Source organism: Mus caroli, chromosome 7 (assembly GCF_900094665.2).
Source record: "Mus caroli chromosome 7, CAROLI_EIJ_v1.1, whole genome shotgun sequence".
Taxonomy (NCBI): Eukaryota; Metazoa; Chordata; class Mammalia; order Rodentia; family Muridae; genus Mus; species Mus caroli.
This window is the reverse complement of record NC_034576.1, coordinates 89,147,667-89,167,463: the sequence shown is the minus strand read 5'-3', so window position 1 is coordinate 89,167,463 and position 19,797 is coordinate 89,147,667. Positions and strand designations below refer to the sequence as shown.

General features: G+C 36.5%; 2 protein-coding genes across 2 annotated transcripts in view; both read left to right on the top strand.

Moving 5' to 3' along the window:
- The window catches only part of Folh1b (folate hydrolase 1B), a 259,684-nt gene that overhangs the window by 177,280 nt on the left and 62,607 nt on the right, over positions 1 to 19,797 (top strand). The window lies entirely within an intron of this gene.
- LOC110297326 (olfactory receptor 14A2-like) lies at positions 6,049 to 8,796 on the top strand. Its single transcript, XM_021166083.1, has 2 exons — positions 6,049 to 6,111; positions 7,837 to 8,796. Exons 1-2 carry the CDS (start codon positions 6,049 to 6,051, stop codon positions 8,794 to 8,796), a joined length of 1,023 nt encoding a protein of 340 aa, XP_021021742.1.

Below are 19,797 nucleotides of genomic sequence, written 5' to 3'. Positions count from 1 at the left end.
TTCATGCTCATAAAAGAGAATCCAATTACCCATTTACTTATCTCTTGGCTCTTACATTCTTTCTACTACCTTTCACAGTGTTTCCTGAACCTTGTTAGCATGTCATTCATACCCCATTTAAGGCTGAAAAGTTAACAGTAACTAGTTCTGAGCACTGATCAGGCAACCCTGGATCTTTGCATTAACTGTCCATACCTACTAAATGCTGTAGTCAATGTTTACCTACTGTTTACATTTGAATCTTGATAAATTTGTGTCAACATTTGTCATTTTTTAAGTAAGTGTGTACATTACTTTACATGTAAGTGTGATTATTATGCCTAAAAATACCATTAGTTTTTATAACGTTTAATTATTCAGAAAAATATAAAAGTTATATGCAAATGATCTTGATAATACATTCTGAACTGTTCAATATTTTCTCTGTATGTTATTCTATTTAAGAGCAATTTAGTTATTGCCTTGATTATAGTGATTATTTTCTATAACCCAATTATACAAATGACTTGTATTTATATATTGGAAATTTGAAATTTCCCTGTTTTTCTTTAACTTACTTAAATAGTATTTCCATGAACATATTTGTAAACATGCTTTTATTTGCAACCATATTTTCTTTGGTAACTATATAACTTCATGTATTTGAAGAAGCCTGACTCCATGTTCCTAGACCATGGACATTCATATTTGACTGAAATATAATATGTCTGTTACTCCCTTTGATGTTAGGGCTGCATTCTCTGTTGACTCATTTGTACAAACAATACCAAGTTGTTGTGGCCAGCCAGATATGTGGTTATGATTGCTATTTGTAAATACTTATGTAACTTCCTAATTAAAATTTATTTTAAATACATCATTAGCAGTATACTCCTGTTGTGTACTGTGGTGGCTTGAATATGTTTGGCCCATGGGACGTGGCACTATTCGAAGGTATGGGCATTGTTGGAGAAAGTATGTCACTGTGGGTATAAGTTTTGAGATCCTTTCCTATACTCAAGCTTTGCCCAATGTAGAGGAGACCATTTTCCTATCATATGGTAGATGACAGAATTCTTCTTGCTGCCTTTGGATCAAAATATATAATTCTTTTCACCTCTAGCACCATGTCTGCTTGCATGCTGCTATGCTTCCCACAATGATGATAATAGATTGAACCTTGGACATGGTAAACCATTAACAACAAAATATTTTCTTTTACAAGAGTTGCCTTGGAGGGCTGAAGAGATGGCTTCATGAATAAAAGCACTGATTACTCTTCCAGAGGCCCAGAGTTCAATTCCCAGGAACCAGACTTTGGCTTGCAACCATCTTCAATGGTATACTATGAGATTTTCATGTCTGAAGACAGCTACAGTGTGCTTATATACATAAAATAAATCTTTAAAAAAATCCAAACATTGCACTTAGTGTACAGACCCCAATGGGGAAGTTAGAGCAAGGACTTAAGGAGCTGAAGAGCTTGACAACACCATAGGAAGAATAACAATATCAACCAACCAGACACCTCAAAGTTCCTAGGGAATAAACTATCAACCAAACTGTACACATCGAGGTGCCCATAGTTCCAGGTATATATGTAGTAGAGGATTCCCTCATCAGACATCACTGCAAGGGGAGTCTCGATCCTGTGGAGGAGCAATGTCTCAGGTAGGGAAATGCTAAGGCACCAAGGTAGGAGTGGATGGGTAGGAGAGGGAGAACCCTCATAGTGGTAGGTAAAGGGGAGAGAGCATAAGGGATTTATGGAGGGGAAACTGGAAAAGGGGATACATTTGAAATGATTATAAATAAATAAATAAATAAATAAATAAATAAATAAATAAGCAATTAAAAAATTCCCCAAACTTCTTAACTTTATCTTCTTCTCCTAATATATATATAATACATATTATATTTTCAATTTCATATATTATAATATAAACATAAAAAATTACATTATATACATTATATACTTATATAAATTACATTATAAACATAATATATATTTTACAGAATTACAAAAATAAAAGAGTTGTTTTGGTTATCCTTGATCATCACATCTCTTCACAGCAAAGGAAACCCTAAGACATGTGCATTTGATAAAATCAATAATTCCATTTATATTTTGAATAATACATTTGCTGTCATGTGTTTTTTGAAGCACTGGTGTGCTAAGTTTCCATTTAAACATGTGCCAATACCTTAAATTATATTCTTGAAGCTTGAATTTTTAGCTATACAAAATAAATTTCTAAACTCAGTTTTTTCCATCCAATTTAAGAAAAATAAAACTACCCTATTCTTATTATTATGACTGAATCACAATTCATGTACAAGAAAAACTAATTCTGATTTTACTACCATATTCTTTTCTATTATATTTCTATTATCACTAGAATGCTAGCATATAAAGTTTTCAAGTCTACAATTTAGGTAACATAATATTGTCCTAAGGAGTGAGTTTCTTCCTCTATCATCTTTTTCTAAAGTATCCTCTACACCACAACCAGAAAGAACATTTCATAATGTCATTTAAAACATATTTCTACCATAATATAAAGTTCAAATGGTGATATTTTTATAATGATGTAAGCCAAAATTCTGTTTATGACCTAGAAAACCTGTTGATAAGCCACCAGATATTTTATTAGGTCTACTACTACTACTTCTACTACTACTACTACTACTCTACTACTATTACTACTACTAAAACAACCCATAGTACCACTACTATTAATTCAAACAAAATTCTTACATTGTAGCCAATGCTATACTAATACATTCTGTATATCTCAGGGTGACAATTATCTTATCTCAGTTTATCCAGGTACTATAATATTAATTATAGGTTCAAACGACAACACTAAGCTTTTTTCTTCCTTTATCTAAGTAAATTTGTTCTTGAGAATCCTGTGATCATGCACTGGTCATGTTTCTCTCTACAGTAGTCATTGCACATGCTGCCCAGACTTATGGGGAAAAAAAAACCCTCCTCTTCCATGCATGCATAAGAGCTGAGATTCCCTTCTTTGAGAATGAATCACCCATCAGATGTTAGTTTCCTAAATATACCTAACATCACAGGACTGCTCAATGCTCCAATTATCTCTGTGTGATCACCAGGTACTAGCCAGTTAACTGTGTACAGTTAAATAGTTCATACTTTTCAGATGATTAGTTGGTTGTTCATTTAATCTTGTAAAATTATGGTCAATGGACAGTTTACATAGGAAAGAATTATAAGCAAGGTAAAAGTTTTCAATAAATGGCATAAAGGCATAAATTCCTAAATAGGTGAATCTAACTAAGGAAGTGGCACAAGCTGCAACCCAGACAAAAGGAAGAATGATCCAATGGCAAAACCTTCCTACCTATCAAAGTCTCCAAATTAGTTAAATGGAATCTCCCTTCAAATGTAACAACTAAAAGTAGGAATGCTAATGGGATCCTCTGCTCACACATAGCCATACATAAAAGATTTTCCAAGATGTTATCATCAATATCCTAGACTGGAACTATAACTTCCACCTAAGAGTCTTAGCCACATCTTGAGCACATGTTAGGCTATCTTGGACGACTCAATCATGAGGAACTGATTTTGCAGTGGGATTCTACATAGAAGGGAATATGGAGGCTGGCAACAAAGTTCCTGAAGGCTCCTGAGGCTAGAGAATGTGTGGCAAGGTAAAATTCCTCAAAAGAGGCCCCTGATTGGTCATTGCATTTAACTAGAAAATGAATCACAAGTTGCAGTGGGAACTTTATAATTTGGGTGATGCCAGGATTCTGGAACATCTACCAAAGAAAGTGATCAGTGTAGAGATGGTCCAGTTTCAATTAGGATGACAGTGAGGGAGTGGCAGAGGTAGAGCTGAGAAGTTGCTGAAGGCTATTTAAGCCCAAATGATACCATCATAAGTCCCAAATATCAGATATGGAGCTAAGTATTTGATGTTTCTTTAATGTTTTAGTTTTGTTCCAAACCATTTTCTTTTTGTGCTATGAACTACCATCCCTTTTACGTTTGCAGTGAGAATGCTTACACTGTGCCATTGTGTATTTACAGTTTGTAATTTATATTTTGATTTTATAAAGTTCATGGGTCAACATATGTTTCAAATGAAATTTGAAGAGAAGACTCCTGAACAATAAATGGTGCTGTTAAAACTTTATAAACCTTTTTTTAGGTTTATAAAAAAACAAAAAAACAAACAAACAAAAAACCTATATAAACCTTAAAAGACAAAATGAATTCTGCATTGTAAAATGAATATGAAAGTTTAGACACCAGGAGTGGTATGATATTATGTAAACATTATACATTTGGGTATCAAGATGGCAAAGAATGAAACTATCATGGCTTACAGTAATTTTCAACTGTGTGTGATATAAAATGACATTACCAAGAAATGTCTTGACATATTCATGATGGTCTTTCAAATATGAGTGAATGACCTTGGGAGTACACTTTGAGTGTAAAATTATAGTTCTATTGAAAATGGTCCTTAACTGAATAAAGAGGAATGGATGAGCAGAGCATCAACATTGTCTTGACATGTGTCTTCCTAATTTCAGGTTGAATTTGACCCTTACTACGGACAACATGACTTCCCTTCCATGCAATGTGCATGATTCCTAAGCTCAAATCATGAGCTAAATAATATGTATTTAGTTTCATATTATCCTAGGAAAGTGTGAGCCAATTTCTTCATGATTTTTCTATGCATTTTCTGGGGAATGATCTTTCTTTCCTACAGAAAATGCCAATTATCTTAACACTAATTGTCTTTTAAAAAAAGTAAATAATAAGTAAGACTATTAAGAATGATTTTTCTTTGGGGAATATTAAGGTTGTAACCAAAGGCCTTAAAAAGGTCTGTTAGAGACCTCTAGATTACATAGTGTTTCAAAGAAAATCTAATCATAACTTCAAACATGGTAAACTATATTCTTATTTGTATTTGCTTTAATCTATATTAAGAAGAGGATAAAGTTTAGCACCTATGTTTGAGTCTTACCAGAGGCCAAAATTTTAACTATAGGTGAGAAATACAGAATTTGCTAACATTTATGTGATCCTTCAATAACCTGAATGTTAATGTTTATATTTTTTTCCTTCTTAACTGGATTTGTTGGAAGTCCTTTCTCTACATGCCTGATGACAAGCCATGTTCCAGGTATTTGAGAATTCTGAATAAATGTGACATTGTGTCTATTTTCAATGAGGAATACACCTATCACAAATATAGTAACCAGTAATGAACTTACAGATAGAGCTTGAAGCAGCAGGATATCAGCATATGTTAGATCTTACTAAGAAGTGATCATAACCTGGTATGTTAAAGATAAATATGAAAGCACAATTGGATGAAATAGTTTGATATGATGGTCTCTCAAGTTTTCTGTACAAAGGAAACACAAGAAAATCCTGACATATCCATAATACACATGCATGTATGTGACTCAAAAACTTTCCAAATTTAGGTATATACTTTATTGAAGACATAATTCATATTTTAATTTTATGTATATTTGTGGTTTTGTGTATTAACGTTTGTATACACTGTACATGCCTGGTGCCATAGAAGCTAGAAATAGGTGTTAGAGCCCTTCAACTGGAGTCACAGACGATTGTGGGCCACCATGTAGCTTTTGCAAAATGAATTCACATTGTCTCCAAGAGCAACAAGTGTTTCATCTTCTGAGCCATGGCTCCAGCCACTCACTTTTTTTTCTATTTTGATTTTATAAAACATTTTTTGAGGATATGATTTAATTAAATTATTTTTTTAATTTCCTTGCATCACTTTAACCCCCACCTCATATTCCTGTGTTCTCTCTTTCAAATACAGTACCTCCTTTCTGTTGTTGTCTTGGTTTACTAAGATAGTGCATGCATGTATATGTGTACATGTAGAGAGAATCACTTATAAGTATCAGCTGTCAATAAAAAAGCTTATGGCTAATGAGTTGAGACAGTAAATAGGAGGTGGGACACTGGCAGGAAGTCAGAGGATCCTGAGAATTGGTAAAAGAATAATAGGAGAAGAAAGAAAAGTTGATTCAATGGAGATGCTGGAGGAGTACTTGAGGGGGAATCCAAGGAAAAAGGCTGGAACTGAAGGAGAAGTAAGTAACTAAGTGGTAGTCACAGAGTAGTTTGTGTGGGTTAGATAAATTATGAGTTAGCCAGGGAATGAGCCAAAGATTATGGCCTAGGCATTTAATAAATGAATAGTCACAGAGTTGTCATCCTGGAAGCAGGAGATAGAAGGAGAAAGAGATTTAATATATTTACACACACACACACACACACACACACACACACACACACACACTCAAATGCCCTTCACTGTGGAAGTCCATATCTCCCATTTCCAAGGGGGCTCCAAATCACTTCTCATAGCAAATTTATTGATATCTTCTATAATTTAAGATTTTATTAATTGAAGATGACATGAATGTTACACAAAATTCTACACTTATTTTATTTTGTTTATATCCATGATGACAGAGATATTTATTTGTATATGTTTAAGTTTTTAATATAACTATAGCTGAGAGTTTACAATTACAACATATGCCTATTTTACAGATGAATTTAATATGATGGATAATATTATTTTCTTAAGCAAGGGAACTTAAATTGTTTTGTTATGGAATTACAGTGGAAATTAGAAGTGGTTAATATCATCACAGAAAGCAAATAAAAAACAATCCTGAAAGTCAGGGAAGGAATTTGATAAATATAAACATATAACTATATATTTAAAAGTAGAAAAAAGAAGTCATAGATTATTAGAAAAAGGATAAGAGCTATTAATCTCACATATTCCTGGTCAAAATGTTACTTTTGGACTATTATCTCCGTTCTGAACTTATTGAATTTTATCAGTAAGGTTAAAATTGCTAAGGGTAATTAGGGGTAAATGTAGAGAAAACTGTTTCTGCTAGGATGTAGAATAGTCTTTTACACTGCAAGGTGTTTAATCTTTTATATATCAACCAGAGAAGAGACAAATTGGTACCTAGGAAATGATCATTCTGCTTAGGGGCACAGGCCTGTCACAGAAAAATACATGGTGAAGAAAGCTTTTGTCCAAACATGATTGAGCCAACAGAAGAAGGAATACAGGTTCTACTCAAAGGGTCCAGAAAACATGATAAAATGTGGCAGATGGCAATATTTTGAAAACATTTCAGGTACAAAAAAGGACACTTATTAGCATTAGGCAAATTCTTTTTATTTATTTAATTCTATTTATTTTATTTTTTATTAAATATTTTCTTTATTTACATTTCAAATGCTATCCCTAAAGTTCTCTATACCTTCCCCCCACGCCCTGCCCTGCGCCCCTACCCACCCACTCCACTTCTTGGCCCTGTACTTTGTGTCTCTAGTTGCATATGTAGCAGAAGATGGCCTAGTTGGTCATCATTGGGAAGAGAGGCCCCTTGGTAAGGAAAATACTTTTGAGGTGGTAAGTGTGGCCATACAAAGCATAGTAGTGCTCTAAGCCAAGATTAAAACAAAGTTAATAAAATAGTGCATGGAGAAACTTGAAGGTTTTATTCTGTAGTTTGTTGCCAACTGAACAACTGCAATTTCAAGGAAAGAGTCAATTCTATTAAGAAAAGGATAATATATAACTAACAATCATTCTAAAAATTTGTAGCAAAACATGGTAAAACAGTAATAGAAAGCGAATTAGTACAATTAATGTATCCAGTAAAAGCATTACCTTGTAGAAAGAAAAAATGGGGGCAGTATCTAGGTAGGATCCTGGGTCCATTTCGACTGAGCATTTCTGTACATCAAAGTGCTAATTTTTGCTTACTTCTCATACGTGACAGGCTGTGGAAAACTCTAGTGTGCCAAATGCCACTAGAATAACAGGGTTCATCCTTATGGGATTCTCGTCTACTCCAGAACTACAGACTGTATGTGGGCTGTTCTTGCTGGTAATATACCTAGCAGTCATAATGAGTAACCTTCTTCTCATCACACTCATCACTCTGGATCTGAAACTCCAAACGCCCATGTACTTTTTCCTAAAGAATTTGTCCCTGTTTGATGTATTCTTTATTTCTGTTCCAATCCCAAATTTCTTTATCAATAGCATAACTCACAATAACTCAATTTCTATTCTGGGTTGTGCCCTCCAATTGTTTTTAATGACTTCTTTTGCAGCTGGAGACGTATTTCTCCTAACAGCAATGTCATATGACCGCTATGTTGCCATCTGCTGTCCCCTACACTATGAGGCCATCATGAGTAATGGTAACTGTGTGCTGATGGTGGGTGTTTCCTGGGCTACTGGAATATTGTTTGGAGCTTTATACACAGCTGGCACATTTTCCATGCCTTTCTGTGGCTCCATGGTGATCCCACAGTTTTTCTGTGATGTTCCCTCATTGTTAAGGATCTCCTGCTCTGACACACTTATGGTCATTTATACAAGTCTTGGAATTGGTCTTTGTCTGGTCATGGTTTGTATCATATGTGTTGTGCTCTCTTACTTTTATATTTTCTCCACTGTGCTGAGGATTCCTACCACTAAAGGTCAGTCCAAAGCATTTGGCACCTGCCTCCCCCACCTCACTGTTTTCAGTGTTTTCATTGCTACTGCTTGCTTTGTCTATCTGAAGCCACCCTCAAGTTCAGCATCAATTGCAGACAGGCTGTTTTCTGTGCTATATACTGTGTTGCCTCCAGCACTTAATCCTGTGATTTACAGCCTGAGAAATACTGATGTCAAGTGTGCTTTAAGGAGTTTGCACAAAATTCTCTGCCCAAGGGGTTCACTTCACTGAAGAGTACAAAGTATCTCTCCATGGTATAGTGCCTCACATTTTACAACCAAGCTTTGCAATTATTGACTCTCAAAAAAAATGCAGATACTCATTTTTACCTTGAAATAAAAACACTCATGTGATAGCTGATCTGATCAAAGATTAGAAAATTATATCAGACTAACCTATAGAGTTAAAATTCCAATTTCTGCTCTTGTATGTAAAGCCATTCTCATTTGGGGAGTATACCTTTCTAAAAGAATTGCTAATTTTCTCTTCATGGCAAGATTGAATGAATATCTGGTGATCTGATAACTCTTTACTTCCTTTACAAACAAAACAAAATAACAATTGTTAGCATTTTGTCTAGGCTCTGCCCCACAGTTACCTGACAACAGCCAGTTTTGCCTGACTCACTATAAATGAGGAGGCTTGCCCCTCCTCTCTTTCTTTCCTTCTTATCCCCCACTCCCACCCCCTTGAGAGCTGTAAGCATTTATTTTTGTCATTCACAGGAGAAGGCTACAAGGAAAATGGCTATGCCTGTGGTTTGCAGAGAAAAAATATTCAGTAAGGACAGAAATGCATTAGAACCCAAGGGGTCCTTTGCAGTGTGTTTGCAAAGAATACCAGACCTGTTTACAGGGTATAAATATTCCAAGACATCAGTTAGCACATTGGTAACTAATGTGTTTAAAGAGCAGTATATGAAGGTTACAGCTGACAATTTGACAATGTGGGGGAGAAAGAAGTAACAGTTTTTATTGATTCACTTTATGAGGAAATCTGCCTTCTCAGAAATAGGGTCCCCCTTTGCCTCTTTGACAGACTGTGACTATCCAGGGAAACTCTCAATATTATCTTCCTGTGACAAGGTACTTCACAAATCAAAAAATAAAATAAAATAAAATAAAATAATAAAGAACAAAAAAAAACCATTGTGTGGTATTAAAAGTGTTTCCTATTTCAGTAAAGTTCATCCACTGCATGACATCAACAATAACTAGAGAGCATTTGCAGGAGACATGACTTGTAGGGAAAGGAGAACACTCTACAGAGTTCACTTCCCTGTGAAATGTCTTCAGCCCAAGAAACTTGTTAAAAGCTATGAGGAAATCTGTTTCCTTCTAAAGCTCCAACACAAACATGACTTAATGTTACCCTCCTATACCTATACTTCATTTCTGTTCTGTTTAATTACTTATGCCTTTGTTCTTTTGCATACAGGCTAAGATTGTGAGTAGTACAGTCATTATCCTTCTTATGTTGTTATTCTGTGTGTATCCATGTATATATGTATATGTATAGAGTGTGTTTATATATTTTTAATGATGGTTCTCTTTACCCTCTCTATTCAAATGCTTTATCAATCAACATATTTTCAAATATACAATTTGCAACACAATATGTGTATAATTTCATTTATTTTCTGCAAATTTTGACATCCTGAATACTATGTTGTGTTTTGAGTGAGGATTATACTTGCTAGCTATGTAGAAATACCTCTTCATATTACCTACAGTCTCCATTTGAATATTTAATTTTGTGCTTGCGTGTGTATGTAAGGTATACATAGGTGTATATTCTTTGTGTGTTTGTGTATGTGTATTTAATTCTTTTTCTGCACATGAACTAATGGAGTACAGAGATCATCTTTTAGGTGTTTACTCTATGGTTCCACAATTTGTGTTTTAAGTCATTTTAAGTCACACATTTAAGTCAAGCTGACTCATTGATCCTGAAATGCATATATTTGATATCTGAAGGACCTGGGTAGACATCATGCCCCAGGAATCAATTTTTTTTTCCTTTCCCACATTAATTGGGTGATAGACATGCCATCTCACTCAGTTTCCATAGCAGTTTTACAGGTCCATATCGACATTCTTATGCTTATCCAGAAAACATTTACCAACCAAGGCACCTCTCCACCCCATTTCATGTTCTCTAGTGGAAAATAAGTCAATTACATTTTATAGCATATTTGAAATTGTGTTTATTAGCCAAACTAACTAATGAGATAGGGAAAAAGAGAGGGTTGGTTTACTTTTACATAGACTTATGGCAGCACATTACACTTTTGAATACGTTATAAAAGGAGATAGCCATAATGGTTTGTATTGTTTATTGACTTAGTCTTTTTTATATTCATACTCTTTGTTTTGGTGAAATTCAAACCCCATTTTTTTCCTCTTCAGTCTCTCTCCCACCTTACTCCCTTGATTTCTTCACTCCTTTTGTGTTCTTTTGTTCTTTTTCCTTAACACCTCAGCATTCACACAGGGCTGTCAGTAAGCTTATAGCTTATAGAAACACAGGTAGCATCTCTGGAGAAACATTCCTCAAAAACCTACTCTACCTCTCCCAGCAGTTACTAATTGCAACAGTGCTGCATACTTCCATTTATTCTCCTGGCCCTCTAGTCTTCTCTCCTGTCTTCCGCCATACCTGATCCTGCCTCCCTTTTCCTCCCCTTCCACTTTCCCACTCAGGTCACTCCCTTTGTCTGCTTTAAGTGATCATTTTGTTTCCTCATCTGAGAAGGAGTCAAGTATCCATATTTGGGCCTTCCTAAGGCACCTAAGCACAGCTTCATGTGTTTTGTTTTGGTCCAAACACTCCTCCGTTAAGATGGCACCCTGCCCTGACACTACGATTTCTACCACACTTGGGCCTCACCTCTTCACTCTGTCATTTGCTGATCTGAAATTCAGGAATCGTCCCGCCTTTATATCTTTCTTACAAATTGGCTCATAGTGTAACTGTCTTTGTTCCTTTAGATTCATGAAGCCCATCATAATTCATATTGCATTCTTATGTTTTGCATAGCTGAGAAACAATATATATATATTGAACTCATATATTTAGAGCTCTTATCCTCAGCTTGAAAGGCTGTCCTGGAGCTCCCAGTGTTTTCCATCTTACTGAGACCTTAGAAACACATTAACCTCCTGGATTTGTGCTGTCTCAGATTTTCATGAAGTCATTAATATAAACATAGAGGACATTCCTCAGAGGAATGTGAAAGCAGGTACATTATTACACAAAGAAGACTTACACCCACAGAAGCCATTATCACTAGTGAAGGCTCAAATTGAGGTCATGTCCTAAGAGCAGAAACCATGTCACTCTGTCTCCACCAGGGCCACACTGGGCTTGACAATAAATTAAATGGCCTAAACAATGCATTTTGAGACAAAACAATACTAAAATTACTGCTGAGTTCTTTTTCTGTGGCATTTTATTCCTGGGCATGGATCTCCCTTAAGAGTGGTTTGTATATATTATAAAAATCAGAAAAAAAGTATATATAATGTTATAGTACCTTTTGATTTTTAGGATTTAAGTTTTGACTCTGTGGGGTCTACTTGATTATTATTAATTTTAAAATAAATAGTACAATGAAATAACATATTTATTACAAACTTGGTTTTATTGTTTTTCTGAGAAAAGATTTCATGTTGAGTAAGCTAGGCTTAGCCTCGATTTTATATTATTTGCTCCCAAACACTGAAATTGCAGTTATGTGTTGTACTATGTCAAGAATAAACAAAATCTCTTACGTATTATAAGTTAAGATATATAGAACTAATTTATATATACATACAGATATACAAACAGATGAGTTGTTGAATATTACTACATGATCATTTTGTTCAGGTTTTGTGTTAAACATTGGGATTGGCTAGGTTGAAAAACTTATAAACTAGTTTCAAGGAGATAATGATTTAATAGAAGAGACTGAAATTTAAAATTTATATATATATATATATATATATATATATATGTAAATATGAAAAGATTGTCTGCAAATATTTCAGTCCAAACAATCTCTTCTTTCCACAGTACACAGAAAGTTCATTGTAGAAATTTGTCCTGGTTTTGCTTCCCATTCCAATGCTCCCAGAAATAAGTTTCATACTCACTATATATATTTATTTATTTGTTTATTTATGTATTTATATAATACCCATATTGCTAGGCTCTCCTACAACAATCATAACTTAAGATAATACATTTATTTTAGTCCACATTCTGCCACATGGCTGTGATCAGGTACCATGTGTCAGTTTCCTCACATTTTTGTGAGCAGATCCCTGCTTAGCTCTATCCCAGAGTTCCTTCTCCTGCTGGATATTTTACCCCCTATTTCCTTCCAATGCCATAGGCCTTTTAATTGACAGACAATGCATTGTTTCAATCCACAAGATATTCTCTCTACAGGTCATAGAAAAAGAACATTAAATGGGCTATTGAATAGGACTAGGAAGTGAAAAGCTATAATTTCTCTGAAAATGATCTTCTAATCTTTCTTTACATTTATGTATTTATTTGTTCATTTATGTGCAACCCAAAAGCTACAGCATTCTCGTCCCCTCTGCCCCCCATTAGAGAGTCCTTCTACTCATCCACTCTCCCCTTTATCTCTGAGAGGGTAAAACCCCTTGTTTATCCTGCTACACTGGTGTATCAAGCCTTTGCACAATTAGGCATATCCTCTCCCACTGCTACATATGTGGGATTGGAAGTCAAACTTTTCTATCTCCTATACCCAGTCTGGAGAGACTTCAATATCCATGTCAATGTCAATGTCTGGACTGTAATTAGGTTTTAATACATTGCAATAAGCATCTGAATAGACTATGCATAAGACCCTCCTCCAACACTCAACAGCTTGTTTTCTGTGTTTCAGGATGTGCCACTTAACTATATCTGCTGCTGTTTTGGTAGGAGTACCATAGAACAGCTCTTTTCAAATATACAGGCTTTTTTTTTTCTAAAACTGGGATTTTTAAGGAATTCAGTACCTGCTACATAGTGCCAGGCCTCCACTTCTCTCCATGACTCTTTTGTTTTTTAACTAGATGTTTTCTTTATTTACATTTCAAATGTTATACCCTTTCATAGTGCCCCCAGCTCCCGAAAATCTCCTATCCCCTCTGACCTTTCACTGCTCACCAACCCACCCACTCATACTTCCAGGTCCTGGCATTCCCCTATAATGGGGCATATAACCTTCACAGGACCAAGTGCCTCTGTTCCCATTGATGACTGTCTAGGTCATCCTCTGCTACATATGCAGCTAGAGCCATGAGTGCCAACATGTATTTTCTTTGATTGGTGGCTTATTCCCAAGGAGCTCTGAACACCCATGATATGCACTCACTGGTAAGTGGATATTAGTCCAGAAGCTCAGAATACCCAAGATACAATTTGTAAAACACATGAAACTCAAGAAGGAAGACCAAAGTGTGGATACTTTCATCTTTCTTAGAAGGGGGAACAAAATACCCATGGAAGGAGTTACAGAGACAAGTTCAGAGCAGAGACTGAAGGAATGACCATCCAGAGACTGCCCCACCAGGGGATATATCCCATAAACAACCCCCCAAAACAAAAAATACTGTATGCGAACAAGAGCTTGCTGACAGGAGCCTGATAAAACTGTCTCCTGAGAGGCTTTGCCAGTGCCTGACAAATACAGAAGTGGATGTGCTACGCTCTCCGGTCGAGTCAACTGGACAGGCCGAGAGGCTTAAAAGTCACTCATGAGGCAAAAGAATTTCAAGGAAGTTCTCCTCCTTGAGTCTAGCGTTCCCTACCCATACAGTAATTTTTCATTCCCGCGTTCCATTTCTGTGTTAGTCTAGTGTATGGATCCATGTGCTCTATTTCAATATTTTCCTATCATAAGTGCCTTTTAAGATTAAATTCTGACATAGCTAAAGCCGTCCGCCAGTGTTCCAACAGTCCTAGTTCGTCCTTAGCAAGACCGTGGGCTTGGAGTTCAGTACTGCCCCTGGTATTACACTATCTCTTTGAGTAAAAGTTAGGTCACTGCCNTTNACAGGAATCTACCATCACCTAGGAAGAAAGAAGTTTCTGACTGTAGGGGAAACCAGAATAGATGCTTAGAACTATAGCTGAGTTACACCTATTTACAGGAATTTACAATGGTTTAGGAAGCAGATCAGGCTGTGGTTTTAGAGTATTGCATTATTCATGAGATGGTTAGCTAGAACGGAACTCCCTAGTTAGAACCATGACTTGGGTGTGAATGCCCTTGCCCTAGGAGTGAAAAGTTCTCACACCTGGCTTCTAAGACTATAGCTGACCTTAGATAGGGCTGACATTGTCTAAGTTATTTTATTGCCCAGTTCCTGCCAGTCTTTGAGTTTTCATTCTGTTTAAGAGTCATTAAGCATCCGGTTACCTCATTTTGTACCTTGCGGGTATGTCACCCAACTTCCTTATTGTCTTCTGTATAAAAAGTCTGATGCTCGAGTTGTAAAATTACATTCAGATTCTACACACAACCTCTCCTGTGTGCATCTGATTGTCATTCATCCACGCTTTGCCCACCCGCGTTGTGAGATCCATTCCACGCAGACACAGGGACCCAGAGGGTCTGTGGCATGGATGCTCACATTCATCCATTGGACAGAGCACAGGGTTCCCAATGAAGGAGCTAGAGAAAGTACCTAAGGAGCTGCAGGGATTTGCAACTCCATAGGAGGAACAACAATATGAACTAATCCATGATACTTTAATCCTGGGGCTATATATTGACCAGTGTTCTTTCCTGGTTTTTCATGTCAAGACATAGCAGCTGGGCTGATTTTTCATAAGGCAAAACCTCAGCGCTATCCTTGACTATATTCATGCCTTAAAAAATGGAACTATGAGCCAGCCCAACAACACCCAGAGGCAGCTCCATTACCAGATGCTCCAATATGACCAGGATCAGAGGATCAAAGGTGAGGAGGACACAACCTCTTTCCCAACACTGGGATTAAATGGGACTGGTGGAACCCAAGCTCACAGTAACTCCACCGGACCAGTGATAAGTGTTCCTTCCAGTCTGTCTGGGCCAGTCCCTGAGAAGACCTTGGGTGCTAACTCCACAACCAGCCCCACAACACCCAGAGGCAGCTCCACTCCCAGGTACTCTAACATGCCCAGGATCCCAGGATCCCAGGACCTTGGTCACACCAAGATCACAGGGTCCCAAAAGCAGCTTGACTCCCAGGAGCTCAGACATACCCAGGACCTCAGAATAACAGGATCCCAGATTCACAGATTAACAGAGACAGCTTGACTCTGAGGAGGGCTGACACAACTAGGATCAGAGGAAGGACAGGCTCCAGTCAGACATAGCCAGCGNAGGTAGCACTAGAGATAACCAGATAGCAGGAGGCAAGCATAAGAACATAAGCTACAGAAAACAAGTTTCCTTGACATCATTGGAATCCAATTCTCCCTATATAGCAAGTCCTGAATAACCCTACAACACCGGAAAAGCAATATTCAGATCTGAAATTACTTCTCATGATGGTGATAGAGGACATTAAGAAGGACATAAATAATTCCCTTAAAGAAATACAGGAGAACACTGGTAAACAGCTAGATGCCCTTAAAGAGATAACAAAAAAATCTCTTAAAGAGTTCCAGGAAAATACAATCAAATAGGTGAAGTAAAGGAACAAAAACATCCAGGATCTAAAACAGGAACTAAAAACAGTAAAGACAACGCTGGAGCTAGAAAACCTAGGAAAGATATCAGGAGTCCTAGATGCAAGCATCACCAAAAGAATACGAGAGATAGAAGAGAGAATCTGTGGTGCAGAAAATACCATAGAAAATATTGACACAACAGTGAAAGAAAACACAAAAGGCAAAAAGCTCCTAACCTAAAACATCCAAGAAACCTAAAACCAAGACACAATGAGAAGACCAAACCTAAGTATACTAGGTATAGAAGGGAGTAAAGATCCCCAACTTAAAGGGCCAGTAAATATATTCAAAAAATTATAGATAAAAACTTCCCTAACCTAAAGAAAGAGATGCCCATGAACATATGAGAAGCCTACAGAACTCCAAATAGACTCAGCCAGAAAAGGATTCCTCCCCTCACATAATAATCAAAACATCAAATACACTAAACAAAGAAAGAATTTTAAAAGTAGTAAGGGAAAAAGGTCAAGTAACATAGAAAAGCAGACCTATCAGTATTACACCAGACTTCTCATTGGAGTCTATGAAAGCTAGAAAATCCTTTACAGATGTCATACAGAGAACACAAATGCCAGCCCAGGCTACTATACCCAGCAAAACTCTCAATCACCATAGACAGAGAAAACAAGATATCCCATGACAAAATCAAATTTATGCAATAAATTTCCACAAATACAGCCTTACAAAGGATGAGGAATGGAAAACACAGATACAAGGAGTGAAATTGTACCCTAGAATAAGCAAGAAAGTGATCTTTCAACAAACCCACTCAGACATAATTCCACCTCTAAGATGAAAATTAACAGGAAGTAACAATCACTTTCCTTAATATCTCTTAATATGAAAATTAATATTATCAACATATGTTTATCAATTGAAATTCAAAAATATGAGGTATTAGAAATTTGTTGGCTGTCATCAAATGGTATCTCTAATTTGGTAATGGGAGAAATGGGTCCAGTATTGTATAACCCATATACACTTTCTGCTTGTTTGTAGGTGACAGGGTCTTGCTGTGTGCCACATAATGGTCTTGAAATCATGCTTCTCCTATCTCAGGCTCTCTATTAGTAGGATTGTGTTTTTTTTTTTTTTGATGTTTTTACTCGATACTATGGTTTTCACAACAGCTTACATATTTCAAAATTATTTATACAGCCAAAAGAAATGTAGACTATTAATTTGGGAGGTGGCTTCTAAGAGAACAGCAAAGAGTGAGATAAAAGGATTTAGTTGATATTTATTGTATTAATTTTGAAGAAAAGGACTTTATAAGTTATTCTTATTCTGAGATGAATACTTTTCAAAATCATCAGAGCCAATGCACCAGAATCTTTCCCTCACTTAAAGTCTGTGCCACCCTCAAGCAATTCTTCATTGAAACAGTTGATGAATGACTACACTGAATAGACAATCTTAATACATACACCATTCATTAAATGAATGTAGCCTCTACCCTGTTGGCTGAGATTATGACAATCATTCAAGTCAAATAGCTTTCACGATAGCAGGAAATTGTATCCAAAAATCATGCCTACAATTCATTCCTTGGTAGAGAACTGTTAACCTTTAGCTTGTCTACTATGGAGGTAAAATCCTTTGGTGATGTGAGGGACACTGAAGTACAACTTTATTACAATGAACTTTAATGTCCAAAAGTTGTTCTTATGTTGTGTTTGAACCACAGTTAGAGCCAAGATTTTAAGCTCTACTAAGACCAAAATAAACCAACAACCATAAAGACTTTATCTATTTATGTTCATTAAGAAACTAATAGTGATATATTGTTTTAAAATATCAAACAGTTAATATATTTGGAGTTCTAGATATTGGGAAAACGTATGTATTTTCAGTATTGCTTTAGACAAGCATCTATATAAGACTGTTCAATTGATTGTTGTTTTATATCAAACAGCTTTTATAATGCTCATTTTTATTGTTACAATATTTTATAAATTTTACAGAATATGATAAAAATGAAAGGAATTGCAGGTTTTGGAGGGGGATCTTTGGGAAGAGTTGGGATATTAAAGGGAAAGAAGAATGCGATGTAAGTCTATTTACTCCAAATATGTTTTTAAATGTTAACAAATTCAGATAAATTGAAATTATGTACCTTTTCTCATTATAATGCAATAAAATTAAAATGCATTAAAAAAACCCTGGTATTTCTTAGAACACATCATCTTTTGCTTCTTCTGGACGAAGGTTTTGCATGCTGACCCTCAAGAAATGTTTCACAGAAATTTTGCCTCAGTTATGTGAGTTTCTTAAACAGCCCAGCTGAACAGTTGCAATTGACAAAAAACAAAAATCAACAAAACAAAACAAAACAAAACATGTTTTTAATTTAAAATATTGATTTCCCTAATAGAGCAATTAAGAGACTCTCATCTCTTCTTCAGGAAATTAATAAGTCCGGCCTCCAGAATCCACATTGCTATCTGCATTGCCATATATGCTTGCATAATTACTCACTAATCTCAGAACTCTCAAAGGACTTTTCCAACCCAAAGTTCTAAACTATTTTTCACCAACATTTCCAAAAAAACAAAACAATGCAGCAGACATCCTGGTTCCTGGACCCCGTCAAATGTATTCTGCACAGGCCCCAGACATCTGTCCACCCTCCCGGCCAGAGGAAAGGGATCCGAGCAGAGAGGGAGCACTTTGCCTGAGCATCAGCAACAGACATCCTGGTTCCAGGACCCCGCCGAGTGTATTCTGCACAGGCCCCAGACATCTGGCCACCTTCCCATCCAGAGGAAAGGGGTCTGAGCAGAGAGGGAGTACTTTGCCTGAGCATCACCAGCAGACATCTTGGTTCCAGGTCCTGCCAAGTGTATTCTGCACAGGCCCCAGACAGCTGGCCACTCTCCCAGCCAGAGGATAGGAATCCGACTGGCCCGGGAAAGCTTTGCCTGAGCATCGGCAGCAGACATCCTGGTTCCGGGACCCCGCCAAGTGTATTCTGCACAGACCCAGAGATAACCAGATGGCAAAAGGCAAACACAAGAATCCTACTAACAGAAATCAAGACCACTCACCATCATCAGAACGCAGCACTCCCACCCCACATAGTCCTGGACACCTCAACAGAACCAAAAAGCTAGAGCCAGATTTAAAAGCATATCTCATGATGATGGTAGAGGTCATCAAGAAGAACTTTAATAACTCACTTAAAGACATACAGGAGAACACTGCTAAAGAGTTGCATGTCCTTAAAGAAAAACAGGAAAACACAATGAAACAGGTAGAAGTCTCAAAGCAAAACAGGAAAACACATCCAAACAGGTCATGGAAATGAACAAAACTATACTAGACCTAAAAAGGGAAGTAGACACAATAAAGAAAACACAAAGTGAGGCAACACTGAAGATATAAACCCTAGGAAAGAAATCTGGAGCCATAGATGCGAGAATCAGCAACAGAATACAAGAGATGAAAGAGAGAATCTCAGGTGCAGAAGATTCCATAGAGAACATCAGCACAACAATCAAAGAAAAT